The sequence below is a fragment of the Lipotes vexillifer genome, unplaced genomic scaffold (genome assembly GCF_000442215.2).
Source record: "Lipotes vexillifer unplaced genomic scaffold, Lipotes_vexillifer_v1.1 scaffold325, whole genome shotgun sequence".
In the NCBI taxonomy this organism is placed as follows: Eukaryota; Metazoa; Chordata; class Mammalia; order Artiodactyla; family Lipotidae; genus Lipotes; species Lipotes vexillifer.
This window is the reverse complement of record NW_006799313.1, coordinates 1,715,021-1,729,900: the sequence shown is the minus strand read 5'-3', so window position 1 is coordinate 1,729,900 and position 14,880 is coordinate 1,715,021. Positions and strand designations below refer to the sequence as shown.

The 14,880-nt window shown below is 42.9% G+C and overlaps 1 protein-coding gene across 1 annotated transcript in view; it reads left to right on the top strand.

Moving 5' to 3' along the window:
* MYOF (myoferlin) overlaps positions 1-14,880 on the top strand; it is a 160,916-nt gene that overhangs the window by 88,419 nt on the left and 57,617 nt on the right. The window contains 5 exon segments of the mRNA XM_007471569.1: positions 750-927; positions 2,141-2,265; positions 5,031-5,137; positions 7,788-7,980; positions 9,393-9,548. Of these exon segments, the coding sequence (XP_007471631.1) occupies positions 750-927; positions 2,141-2,265; positions 5,031-5,137; positions 7,788-7,980; positions 9,393-9,548 (759 nt within the window).

The window sequence follows — 14,880 nt, the reverse complement described above, 5'->3', positions numbered from 1 at the left end:
CACGGGCTCTAGGCGCATGGGCTTCAGTAGTTGTGGCGCGCAGGCTCGGTAGTTGTAGCTCACAGGCTCTAGAGTGCAGGCTCAGTAGTTGTGGCACACAGGCTTAGTTGCTCCGCGGCATATGGGACCAGGGCTCGAACCCGTGTCCCCTACACTGGCAGGCAGGTTCTTAACCACTGCACCACCAGGGAAGTCCTGAAAGTCTTAATTGTTTCTGATTAGAAAATTAATACTTTAAACAATTCAAACTATTAGAAATGTATAAGTTAGACAGTAAAGTTAGCCATAATCTCTCTACCTTCCCCAACATAACTACTGTTACCAATTTGATTTATATTCTTCCAGACTTTCTTTGTGCATATGCCAGTATTAAAATATATATTTAATGGGTTCAGTTAAAAATATACCTTTTTTCCATGTTTGTACATATGAATCTACCTAAGCCTCTTTATGAACTTTCATTCTGTTGTATGGATGTAACATAATTTGCTTAACCAGTGGCCTGTTGTTAAACATTTGTATTGTTTTCATTTTTTTCTCTATTTCAATCAGCTCTGCGATGAACATCCTGGTACTTCTGTCTTTGCCCACTTGTTTGAGTACAGGGGGAGCTGCTATCCAAGAACATTCTCCACTGGCATTTAACTCAACACTAATTATTATGGTTAGAATTACAACTGCTAGAATTCCACATGTAAACAAGAGCAAAAGGAGTTTCTCTGAGCCTTATGTCTGCTCATACTTTGTAGAAATATCAGCGAAGGCGGAAGTACAGCCTGTCTGCTGTGTTCCATTCGGCCACCATGTTGCAAGACGTTGGCGAGGCCATTCAGTTTGAAGTCAGCATTGGGAACTATGGCAACAAGTTTGACACGACCTGTAAGCCTTTGGCATCGAGCACTCAATACAGCCGTGCCGTGTTTGATGGTAAGACTGACACTGGCCGTTCTCTCCTGTACACATTTACAGTGGGTACATCACAGGACGAGAAGCATGCAGTGTATTCTCCCTCTGGCAGCCATTATCCCCAGCATATGCTTAGTGGAACGGGAAAGGTTGACTGGGGAGGATAGGTGGCTGGAGTTCAGGCACCTTCAAGAATGGTCAGACCCTAGAAGCTGCAGACCCTTGGCTGTACTCCAATGCCCCCTCCCATGCCCAACTTTAACACTTGCTGTGTTTGTAAAGTCACAAGATGGCAACTAGCTGAACACTGAGCCTCCCCCCAAGCAGCTTCTGCCCTGCCAGGTCCCAAATCACTCTTAGATTGAGTAGTTGAAGTGGATGGAAAATCAAGCTTCTGGTCTTGGCTCAGTTACTTCCCAGCGCTATGACCTTAGCCATATCACTTCATTCTAACCCTCCGTTTTTTCATCTTCTCCAGAGTTGCCATGAGCATTAAATAGCTGTATTTGAACAAAGACAAATGAGAAACAGTCCCTGCTTTTAAGGAGCTTACATTGTAGTGTATAAAATAAATCATAATAGAAGGCAGAATATGGGAGTGCCCTTTTAAAGGTATCGACAAATGGTTGGAGAGTATAGAGAAGGGAGAGAGAAATTCTGATCAAATGCCCCAATGGTTGTCACCATAGTTTTTACCTAATTTCTGTACAGGTAGTGTTAAAATATAAAATGTGCTAGAAAATGTTGGCTAATAATTCTTAATTACTGTAAGGCTCTTAGTAATATCAAATTCCATGTATCTAGCTAAGGCTTTTAAAAAACCAGAAAATTCTTTTTTCTTGTCCCACTTCCAACAAAAATATTTATTTTAGAATAACAGTTTTCAGGGACAACACATATAGTCTAATCTCCTGTGCTCTCTCTATTTTCTCCTGCTGTGTTATATAATCATCAGTGATGCTGAGACACATGGTTCTGAATCACCAAAAGCTCCTGAGATCATTGTGCTAGGTTCACTAGGGTCTTGTAGAGATTTTCAAAGCAGGCTAAATGAATAAGAACTTTCTATTTATTCCTCAGTTGCTTGATTAAATAAAATGAAAGAACCAGACCACCCCAAACCACACCCTCAGGCCTATGATTACCCAAGCGGTCCAGTTTGCACATCTTTTCAGTAAATGTGTTGTTTATTTTAAGTGTCCAGTGTTCACTGACCCTCAATATTCTACACCAGGGAACTACTATTACTACTTGCCTTGGGCCCACACAAAGCCAGTTGTTACACTGACTTCATACTGGGAGGATATTAGTCATCGCCTGGATGCAGTGAACACGCTCCTAGTCATGGCAGAACGGCTGGTGAGTTTATCTTTTCTGCATTTCCTTTACACCAAACAGAGTGAATTATGTGTTACTTAGAATGCAGGTTAGGCCACTGTACCACAAGACCTCAATAATGGTAAGCAAGATGAAAGCTATTTCTTTAGTAACAGTTGAGGTAGGTAATCCAAGGCTGGTGTGGAAATTCAGTGGTGTTAGGGACCCAGGCTTTTCCCTCTCGTTGCTCTGCTGTCGCTAAGGAGTTGTCATAGTCTGCATGGGAGAGGCAGCTCACCACTACCCCGACCCTTCAGCCTGAAGGAAGGGGAAAAGCGGGGGAGAAGGTGACACAGGCCTTTTCCTTCAAGGGAAACACTCAGAAGTCGCAGGCTTGATTTCTACTCATTTTCCAGTGGCCAGAACCCAGTCATACAACCGTCTCTTACTACAAGGGAGCTGGGAAATACAGTCTTATGCCTGGGCAGGCATATGTCCAGGTGCAGGATGTCTTACTGTGGAAAAGAGAGGATGGATGTTGAAGTAGGGGGACAACTCACAGTTTCTGCCACAATTTGTATGTGATGTATGGTGTGGAGAGTGGTTCGTTCCAGTAGAAACATGGAACCCTTAGCACTTTGCCATCAGAGCAGTAAGAATCTCTACCGTGGGAAGAAGTGGGCTCAGTGGACTTTCTTGTTTGGAGGTTGGGGGGGGGGTTCCCTCTGGTGGGAACTTGCATAGATGTGATACCTTTGATTATCCTTCTAGTTGACATTGATGAGGAGAATAACGTGGTTGGGATATTTCTAATTAAGTCAAAGATACTAAGTTATTTCTATCAGGTACTGATAAAATCCATCTGGTATTAGTGTTTTGATTTCCACATTACATGAATATCAATTTCTCTAAGATCCAACCTGTCAGGGTTGGACCATGACATTTGGGGGTCCTGGAATATACTTGTTCTAAGACCCCATGGCAAAATCTGAAAATATTGTTTGTTTGTTTATTTTTTTCTGCCTCCTACCGGCAAAGATGGTCTAGGTCACTGCCATTTAATCTTTCCCAAATTCTTCATTTATAAGATGCAAAAATAACATCTTCATGAATGTAATCAAGATTAAATTAATTGATATATCTTAATACGTTCCACAATTTTTATCCTGAATTCTTACTTACAGCCTGAAAAAATCAATAACTTTATTGTAACTGGTCATAGCACAAGCTTGTCTACTCCTCCCTCCCACCCTCCCTATCCCACCCCTCCAGACAGCCACAAAGCACCGAGCCGGTATCCCTGTGCCATGCGGCTGCTTCCCACTGGCTATCTACCTTACGTTTGTTAGTATATATATGTCCATGTCTCTCTCTCGCCCTAACACACCTCACCCTTCCCCCTCCCCATATCCTCAAGTCTGTTCTCCAGTAGGTCTGTGTCTTTATTCCTGTTTTACCCCTAGGTTCTTCATGACATTTTTTTTCTTAAATTCCATATATATGTGTTAGCATACGGTATTTGTCTCTCTCTTTCTGACTTACTTCACTCTGTATGACAGACTCTAGGTCTATCCACCTCATTACATTTTATGTTTTAAAGACAATATTGAAGGAGAGTTATACATTTAACTTAAGCATAATTGTTTACATAACAGCTACAGTTGATATGCATTGTGGTTGTGGTATTAATTTCCAATCTCCATCTCAAGGGACTTGGTAGAGAATTGGTCACACCTCTATTCTAATTATGTTTTGGGTATTCTTCAGCATTTTTCATCTTTGTTCTTCTCATCAGCTCTCTTCGTTGACCAAGCTGTCCTAATTCCATACTAATCTGGATAGGACAGTGGATTTCCATGATCAGACTTTTGGGGATCATGGTGGGCTCTCCCTCAGCCTCTCTGTTGGCAGATGCTCAAAGTGATGCAATAATCTGTCCTGAGCTTATCTTGTACTTTCTGTACCCCAACCCTGGAATCACCGTGTCTCCAAGGAGCCCTGGTTCCTTTTAGTAGGAATGGAATGTGAAGAACAAGGTCTGGGTATTGGAGTGCTCACCAGTACTGAGATGTCATTGCTTCTAGGCCTTCTCAGCAGACAAACTTGCATGAGAACACACATGTATATGTATGTTTATTTCTATATCTCTCAATATACTGAATGCAGTGAGTTTATAAGGATAACCCCAATTCCATTCTAACATCGTGGGGTTTATTCTAGTCTTCACTCTTTCTGTATTTACAGCTCCCTTCTCCAACAGTGAGAAATCTGGCTTCCGTTTTCCTTGATATATTTACTTATTAGTTTAATCCTAAAATCCATAGGTGAAGTAACACAAAAAACAAAGCTATTTAGAGTTTGATATGTTTATGGTTCTTTCCTTCAAACTAAGGGAATATAGTAAAAACATTGTGCTCAAAAGTTACTTAGGTTACCTCAGTGTAGTTATGTTATTCATGTGAAATATAGTTAGGTTCACTCTTTTCTGCTTTACATTCCATTTTAGAGTTCCTTCCCCAATCCTTGTTGGTTTTTCTTTTATTTGCTTTTTGAATACTTAAAATTTCCATGGTTTCAAAGGTCAAAGCTATATGAAAATCTTGTCTTATTACTTAAATATATGTATCAGTGTTGATTGCATTTTGAAGAAAAATGGTGTTGAGCTATGGCGAGCATTATTAAATGTAAAAGAAGAAAACTTTTCATTTTTCTGTTAAGTCTTCTTGTGTATTTTTTCGTGAAAATGAAAGTTTTCCCAGGTATAATGCACAATTACCAATTATTTCCTCCCTTTCCAAATTCTTTAGCAATCAAAAATAGAGGCTCTAAAATCAGGGATACAAGGTAAAATTCCCGCAAACCAGTTGGCAGAAATGTGGTTGAAGCTGATCGATGAAGTAACAGAAGACACAAGGTATAGTGATCTTATTCGTACTTTAGAATTCCCAGCCGTGCTCGCCTCCCTTAAACTGTAGGGCCTGAAGAGTCTCTAGAATTTTCTAGTGTTTGCCTGAAAAATGAATTTGAATCAGTCAAGCTTCTCAAAAGGCTGTCACTGGAAGAGTCTGAATCACCAGCAGGAAAAGCTCCACTTTCCCATCTGGTGCCAGTTCTAAAGCAGCTGAGGGAGGCTGAGGTCCCACTCCAGGAAATAGTCCCAGTGCAGCCTCCTGCAGGGGGTGGGGAAGCGGGGAGGGAGCTGATCTGCCTCCCAGCGGTCCTTGTGTGCCCACCGCCCCAAGAAAGGTGACTCCTGGCTCCCACAGAAAATGGGATCTGGGGGTGGGGCATTGATATTACCATTTAGAACAGTGTTCCGAATTCATAGACACAATTTTAGCAACAGCCTTTTTACTCGCTCTTTTACTGGATGCCTAATGAGTACTCTGGCAAAGCCTCCCTTAGGTGAAGCCAAAAAATTCGACCCAAGCCAGAGAACCTTTCCTAACTGTGACTTAGGGTAACTGCTCAGATCTCAGGGTATTTGTAAATCAAAGGGGGAAGTGATAATTGTAAACTCATTTTAAATGTTGGCCAATAGAGCAGTGGTCAGGGAAGTTCCAAAAGAAAACCATATTCAATACTTCTAACCAGCAGCAGGAACCAGGGCTGTCCAGCATCCCCTATCCCCCACCCCAAGCTCCTAACCCAAAGTCTCCCAGTCTTCTTGTGCCCTCCAGTGGTTTAGCTAGGTAACTGCCATGCAGCTGAGATCAAAGTATTGCTGGGTGCTTGTTTAAATTCAGAGAATTTATATCTGGGTCCTAAGAGGTCATCTCTTCCAGTCCCCTTATTTTATAGATGAGAAAACAGAGGCCCAAGGAGGTGAAATGACCCATCTGAGGCCCAAAGTTGGGTTTATTAGCATAACTTCTTTTCCTGCTACATGTTTCCCACCATCAGCATCTATTTGTTGAAGGTATTATGTGTGACCTCTGAGCTAGCAGCTTCTGTCTATATTTTTGCCTCAAAGAATCATTTCAGGGACTTAGCCCTTCCAATGCATTGCCATAATTACCAGTGCAACCAAACAAAAACATTTGGTAATACTTTTCATGTAGAAAATGCCTGTGAATTTTAAGAGATATCTATTTATACTGTTTTTGAATAATCGTTTTTTGAAGAATCCAATTGGGCACTTTTTAATTTTAGGAAATTTGTGTTTAAGGGAAGTCATTTAGGATTTCCTTCATTTAAGAAGCTGGGTAAGGTTCTTCCCTGGTGGTCCAGTGGGTAAGACTCCTTGCTCCCAATGCAAGGGGCCCGGGTTCGATCCCTGATCGGGGAACTGGATACTGCATGCATGCTGCAACTAAGAATCCCCATGCCACAAACTAAGAAGCCCGCATGCCACAACTAGAAGTCCGCATGCTGCAACTAAGAAGTCCATATGCCGCAACTAAGAAATCCGCATGGCGCCACTAAGAGTCTCCATGCCGCAACTAAGAAGTCCGCATGCTGCAACTAAAAAGATCCTGCATGCTGCAGCGAAGATCCCAAGTGCCGCAACTATGACCTGGTGTGGCCAAATAAGTTAATAAATAAATATTAAAAAAAAAAAGCCGGGTAAAATTCTAACCAATGAAAATTCTAGGTAGAAACAATGTGAGCAGAATTTCCTGGAATAGGTGACATCCTCACCGTGTGACCCCATCAGCAGCCCTTGTGAGAGGGGGGCCCTGGCAGAAAAAGTCTAATCCTGGCTCCAGCTCAGCTGTTCTAGGGGGAGCCTGACCTACACAAGTGGTTCTTAACGTTTTGGGGCGGTAATGGACCCCTCTGAGTACCTGATGAGATGATGCCAATGATGATGGCAACATCATTGAGACTTTACTATGCGATAGGCATTGCTCTAAAGGCTCCCCATATATTAATTCATTTACTTCTCACCACAACCCTAAAAGGTAGTTATTATTTTCCCACATTTGAAGGTAGGAAAAGAAGAGATTAATTGGTCAAGATCACAGAACTAGTAAATGGTGGAGCCAGGATTTTTGCCCAGATAGTCAGCTCCGAAGCCTGTGTTCTTCATCATGATGTCATCTTCATCACGATGTCACACTGCACGTCAACACAGACACTTTTCTTTATAAGTTCCAGGGATTCACAGACCTCCGGAGGCCCACCCGCAGGCTGCCTACGGGTGCATGGGCCCTGGGTTAAGAAGCCTTCCGCGCAATGATCTCTAATGTCCATTCTTCTTCATTTTGTGGGTCTGTACAGTGATCATAGGAAGCAAAAGAAGGGAAGGCCAGTTCCTCCCAACTGCTGCCACTGTTTCCATCTTCTTCCCAGTGACTCCACGGGCCTTGGGTCAAACCCAAGGAATTGCTTTGGAATTTTCATCCCCCTACATTCCCCATGAGAGTTAGGAGAGTCTGTCTGGCAGGTCTGCTCTTAAAGCTACATACACTCACCCTCAGCTTAAACCTGGTCACACTTTGTGGAAGTCTATTAGGAAATTGATGTGGTTTGTGAGATGGAAACCAACCGTAAATGAACTTGACAGTCCTGAAGCCTAGCAAGCTCTTCTGCATATTCTCTGGTTCTTTTTCCTTTTTTAGATACACGCTGCCTCTCATGGAAGGAAGACCTAATGTCACAGTTCTTGATACTCACATCCAAAAGCTGCGATCCAGAGCTCTCTCCCAGATACACGAGGCAGCTGTGAGGATGAGGTCTGAGGCCACAGAGGTGAAGTCCACATTGGCAGAAATCGAGGACTGGCTCGATAAATTAATGCAACTGACTGAAGAGGTAAGGCTTTTAAACTACACTTGACATGGAGGAGGGATTCTGTAGAAGGGCACCAGGGCTAGAGATGGTAGTAGGAAAATCTAGCGCACTATCTTGCATATTGAGCAGGTCTAAAGCATGGTGAAATCGAGGCATTACTGGGCTGAGGTGCTAATGGATGCATCATTGAGGTCAGGGCAGAAGAACAATTTTGAGTTGGTTGTCCTAGAAAAGTCTTCATAGTGGACTAAATCATTACCAGTGTCATGGTACCATCAGAATATTTCAGTTAGAGTGATATAGTAGCAGATCTCTGTAGTACCTTTGTTTGGGATTAGGAAGACCTGGCTTTGATTCCCAGATCTACCATGTTTAACCTTGGGCAAGGTACTCAACCTCTCTAAGCCTCAGTTCCCCATATATTAAATGGACATAAAACACAGCATTGCGGGCTTCCCTGGTGGCGCAGTGGTTGAGAGTCCGCCTGCCGATGCAGAGGACGCGGGTTCGTGCCCCGGTCCGGGAAGATCCCACATTGCCGCGGAGCGGCTGGGCCCGTGAGCCATGGCCGCTGAGCCTGCGCGTCCGGAGTCTGTGCTCCGCAACGGGAGAGGCCACAACAGTGAGAGGCCTGCGTACCGAAAAAAAAACAAACAAAAAACAACCACAGCATTGCTTTATGAAGATTAAAGAAGGTGAAGAGCGTAAAGGCCTTAGCACAGTGTGGGGCGCACAGTGAGGGGCTCACAGTGAGTGCTGGATAAATGTTGGCTCCCATTGACCTCTGTGGGTTGGAAGAACAAGGGAGTAGAAGACCTTTCCTACTGACCTTCAAAGGTGGAGGGTGGTGGGTGGAGGGTTGGTAGTAATATATTTGTGGATAGAAATACATTTGAAAAACACACATGTGATTACAGGAAATTTTTATTTTTTACTTTCTGCTTTGGTACTTTCAAAGTTTTTTTTTTATAGTAAACTTATATCACCTTTATAATCAGAATAATAGAGGTTTAAAACTAAGTTAATATTTCATATTTGGAAAATATCAAATTGTGAGGTAGAGATGCTCTGTGTCCTATGAAATACATGGAGCCTGTAACCCCTTGACTGCTGTCTATGGCTTTCTTCAAATGATGGGAGAGATAAAAGGGGGTATTTTCCAAAATTCCTCTCAGAGCTCTGTAGATAGGGCCTTTGGCAGGTGAAGCTCCCCTTCTGCTTCCCTCTTTTCCCTTTGGCCAGTCACAGGCTGCCTCCCAGCCCTGCAAGCTGTGGTCCTGGAAGATGTGAGTGACAGGAATTTGGGCGGAGCCCTAACCACAGTGTTTCTTTGCTAAATGCAGCCCTGACGGTCCAGCCAGCAGGGTCTGTGGTTTCTCTGCATTTAGACTAACTATAGCTTTGCTTCCTTTTCCATCCACTCACATGACCAGCCTCAGAACAGCATGCCTGACATCATCATCTGGATGATCCGGGGAGAGAGAAGATTGGCCTACGCACGCATTCCCGCGCATCAGGTTTTATACTCCACCAGTGGTGACAACGCATCTGGGAAATACTGTGGGAAAACCCAAACCATCTTTCTGAAGGTATGGCTTCGTCACTGTGTAATGTGAAATACTTAAGTGCAAAACCCATATTCCCAAGAAGGGCTGATTTATATTATTTGCCAGTCATTGAATGGCTAGGGCAATTGTGATCCGTTTCAGCCTATTCTGGCACTTCCTCTAGGGTGGTAATTCCCAGAGTAGCCTGAGGTCTGCTGGCTTCAAACAAGGACACTTCCATAGAAGTCTCTGTGACACGAATCTTAATATGGCATTGTGAACGCTTTGCTTTCTGGAATGATTTTCCACTTCTAATGTCTAATGTGAAGCAATGCCTCTCTTCCTTTCTAGTGAGCGTTTGGGAAGCAGAAAAAAAGGGAAGGTAATATAGATAGTCCATGGAATCTATTCCCTAACCAAATGTGTCCTCAAATTGAAAAAATTTGAGAATTACTATCTTAGGGCCAGGGTTCTGAACATTTTATGGAGTCCTAGACTCCTTTAAGAGCCTGATGAAAGCTACGGGCCCTCTCTTCCAAAAGAATGCACATCTCCGATGCATCCAATATTTTGCATCCAATTCAGGGGCTTCGTAGAACCCATAAATCCATCCCAGGACCCTGGATTAAGAACTTCTCTTATGTGCCTAAGGAGAACCAGTGGAGGGGCCTGGGGATGGGAACAAAGAGATCCAAATAGCTGCCAGATGCAAGTGTTGCATCCTTCCCCCTGCCAGACTCCAACCGAGTCCCTTGGAATTTCAGGGAGGGGAAAAAAATTCGAAAGGAGAAAAAGCAGTCAGGGGAGAGTGTTCTCTTAAAATAGGGAGATATTTTGCTCTTTAATCAAGAGGGTGAAAATAGAACCAGAATGATTATCTTCTTTCAGGTGTCTCTTGGTGGAATAAATTTTACTTAAGATAGAACCACAATTATAATTGACCTCAGCAGTGCGTGGAAGCAAACTGATTAATAAGTAAAACTTCACAGCGGGTGGGAGAGCTCTGTAGATAGGGCCTTTGGCAGGTGAAGCTCCCCTTCTGCTTCCCTCTTTTCCCTTTGGCCAGTCACAGGCTGCCTCCCAGCCCTGCAAGCTGTGGTCCTAGAAGATGTGAGTGACAGGAATTTGGGTGGAGCCCTAACCACAGTGTTTCTTTGCTAAATGGAGCCCTGAGGGTCCAGCCTGCAGTGGTATTCTCTGCATTAGGTTTCCGAACTCAGTGGATAAACAGCAAAATGCTTTTAAGAGAATGTTGTATGTATTTATTGATTTTGTTAAAACTCATTATCCAGTTTAGGGAGTTATTTAATTCAGTGGGTTTTTTGTTGGTCTTAGGGCCCCTTTCGCTCTTAAAAAAGTCATTGGAGACCCCAGAGAGCATTTGTGTATGTGGGTTACATCTACCAATATTTACTGTAACAGAAATTAAAACTGACATTAAAAAGTATTTATTAATGTATTTTAAAATAAACAATGATAAATCCATTATAGGTTAACATAAACTATATATTTTTTATAAAATATAACTATTTCCTTTTAAAAATCAGAGCCGGGAAGATCCCACATTGCCGCGGAGCGGCTGGGCCCGTGAGCCATGGCCGCTGAGCCTGCGCGTCCGGAGTCTGTGCTCCGCAACGGGAGAGGCCACAACAGTGAGAGGCCTGCGTACCGAAAAAAAAACAAACAAAAAACAACCACAGCATTGCTTTATGAAGATTAAAGAAGGTGAAGAGCGTAAAGGCCTTAGCACAGTGTGGGGCGCACAGTGAGGGGCTCACAGTGAGTGCTGGATAAATGTTGGCTCCCATTGACCTCTGTGGGTTGGAAGAACAAGGGAGTAGAAGACCTTTCCTACTGACCTTCAAAGGTGGAGGGTGGTGGGTGGAGGGTTGGTAGTAATATATTTGTGGATAGAAATACATTTGAAAAACACACATGTGATTACAGGAAATTTTTATTTTTTACTTTCTGCTTTGGTACTTTCAAAGTTTTTTTTTTATAGTAAACTTATATCACCTTTATAATCAGAATAATAGAGGTTTAAAACTAAGTTAATATTTCATATTTGGAAAATATCAAATTGTGAGGTAGAGATGCTCTGTGTCCTATGAAATACATGGAGCCTGTAACCCCTTGACTGCTGTCTATGGCTTTCTTCAAATGATGGGAGAGATAAAAGGGGGTATTTTCCAAAATTCCTCTCAGAGCTCTGTAGATAGGGCCTTTGGCAGGTGAAGCTCCCCTTCTGCTTCCCTCTTTTCCCTTTGGCCAGTCACAGGCTGCCTCCCAGCCCTGCAAGCTGTGGTCCTGGAAGATGTGAGTGACAGGAATTTGGGCGGAGCCCTAACCACAGTGTTTCTTTGCTAAATGCAGCCCTGACGGTCCAGCCAGCAGGGTCTGTGGTTTCTCTGCATTTAGACTAACTATAGCTTTGCTTCCTTTTCCATCCACTCACATGACCAGCCTCAGAACAGCATGCCTGACATCATCATCTGGATGATCCGGGGAGAGAGAAGATTGGCCTACGCACGCATTCCCGCGCATCAGGTTTTATACTCCACCAGTGGTGACAACGCATCTGGGAAATACTGTGGGAAAACCCAAACCATCTTTCTGAAGGTATGGCTTCGTCACTGTGTAATGTGAAATACTTAAGTGCAAAACCCATATTCCCAAGAAGGGCTGATTTATATTATTTGCCAGTCATTGAATGGCTAGGGCAATTGTGATCCGTTTCAGCCTATTCTGGCACTTCCTCTAGGGTGGTAATTCCCAGAGTAGCCTGAGGTCTGCTGGCTTCAAACAAGGACACTTCCATAGAAGTCTCTGTGACACGAATCTTAATATGGCATTGTGAACGCTTTGCTTTCTGGAATGATTTTCCACTTCTAATGTCTAATGTGAAGCAATGCCTCTCTTCCTTTCTAGTGAGCGTTTGGGAAGCAGAAAAAAAGGGAAGGTAATATAGATAGTCCATGGAATCTATTCCCTAACCAAATGTGTCCTCAAATTGAAAAAATTTGAGAATTACTATCTTAGGGCCAGGGTTCTGAACATTTTATGGAGTCCTAGACTCCTTTAAGAGCCTGATGAAAGCTACGGGCCCTCTCTTCCAAAAGAATGCACATCTCCGATGCATCCAATATTTTGCATCCAATTCAGGGGCTTCGTAGAACCCATAAATCCATCCCAGGACCCTGGATTAAGAACTTCTCTTATGTGCCTAAGGAGAACCAGTGGAGGGGCCTGGGGATGGGAACAAAGAGATCCAAATAGCTGCCAGATGCAAGTGTTGCATCCTTCCCCCTGCCAGACTCCAACCGAGTCCCTTGGAATTTCAGGGAGGGGAAAAAAATTCGAAAGGAGAAAAAGCAGTCAGGGGAGAGTGTTCTCTTAAAATAGGGAGATATTTTGCTCTTTAATCAAGAGGGTGAAAATAGAACCAGAATGATTATCTTCTTTCAGGTGTCTCTTGGTGGAATAAATTTTACTTAAGATAGAACCACAATTATAATTGACCTCAGCAGTGCGTGGAAGCAAACTGATTAATAAGTAAAACTTCACAGCGGGTGGGAGAGCTCTGTAGATAGGGCCTTTGGCAGGTGAAGCTCCCCTTCTGCTTCCCTCTTTTCCCTTTGGCCAGTCACAGGCTGCCTCCCAGCCCTGCAAGCTGTGGTCCTAGAAGATGTGAGTGACAGGAATTTGGGTGGAGCCCTAACCACAGTGTTTCTTTGCTAAATGGAGCCCTGAGGGTCCAGCCTGCAGTGGTATTCTCTGCATTAGGTTTCCGAACTCAGTGGATAAACAGCAAAATGCTTTTAAGAGAATGTTGTATGTATTTATTGATTTTGTTAAAACTCATTATCCAGTTTAGGGAGTTATTTAATTCAGTGGGTTTTTTGTTGGTCTTAGGGCCCCTTTCGCTCTTAAAAAAGTCATTGGAGACCCCAGAGAGCATTTGTGTATGTGGGTTACATCTACCAATATTTACTGTAACAGAAATTAAAACTGACATTAAAAAGTATTTATTAATGTATTTTAAAATAAACAATGATAAATCCATTATAGGTTAACATAAACTATATATTTTTTATAAAATATAACTATTTCCTTTTAAAAATCAGAGAGCAGAGTGATACTGTTTTGCATTTTTGCAAACCTGGCTTCATAGAAATATAACTGGATTCTCAAAACTGCTTCTGTGTTTCGTCCGATGGACTAAGTTGCTTGGTTGAAGAGTATATGAAGAGAATCTGGCCTCACACAGATATGTATTTGGAAAAGGGAGGAGTATTTTAATAACTTTTTCAGATAATTATGGATACTCATCTTTGATACAATACCAGACTCAAGTGGTAGCTTTTAAAAGGTTAATTGCAGTGTGGAATCTGACCTATATCAGTGAACTTTTCATTCTCTGCTACCTTAAAATCCATTGGTCTGTCTTGTACTTTGAATGGCTCTTTTAGCCATGCATGATTTTGTAACATTAAGCATTCATTTGGAAAATATTGATTCACTGAGTTATGCAAATCTTCCTAATGTTGACACATTTCATCATACAATATTTTTAAAAATCACATTCATTGGGACTTCCTTGGTGGCACAGTGGTTAAGAATCCGCCTGCCAGTGCAGGGGACACGGGTTCAAGCCCTGGGCCGGGAAGATCCCACATACCACAGAGCAACTAAGCCCGTGAGCCACAACTACTGAGCCTGCATGCCACAACTGCTGAAGCCCGCACGCCTAGAGCCTGTGCTCCGCAATAAGAGAAGGCACCGCAATGAGAAGCCCACGCACCACAACAGAGTAGCCCCCACTCACTGAAACTAGAGAAAAGCCCGCACACAGCAATGAAGACCCAAAGCAGCCAAAAATAAATAAATTAAATAAATAAATAAATAAAAATCACATTCACTGATATCACTTACAAGAAAAGCCCTTATGTATTGGGATGCTATCAAGCTTACCCACCAAGACAAAAACAAATTTTCCAAAATTCTAATTTTAACTTGAAACCTTGAATTTTGTCATTGCAACAAAATACAGTCACCTATTATCCTTGAAATGACAGGCTCACTTTGTTTATTTTCAAGAAAATGTCTGCCTCATATATCCAAGTATGAATAACCATATTTGTCAGCCAATCACTGTTTCAGGAAGAAAAGGTATTCTGTTAAAAAAAAAATAGGGTTTCCCTGGTGGCGCAGTGGTTGAGAGTCCGCTTGCCAATGCAGGGGACACGGGTTCGTGCCCCTGTCCGGGAGGGTCCCACATGCCGCGGAGCGGCTGGGCCCGTGAGCCATGGCCACTGAGCCTGTGCGTCCGGAGCCTGTGCTCCGCAACGGGAGAGGCCACAACAGTGAGAGGCCC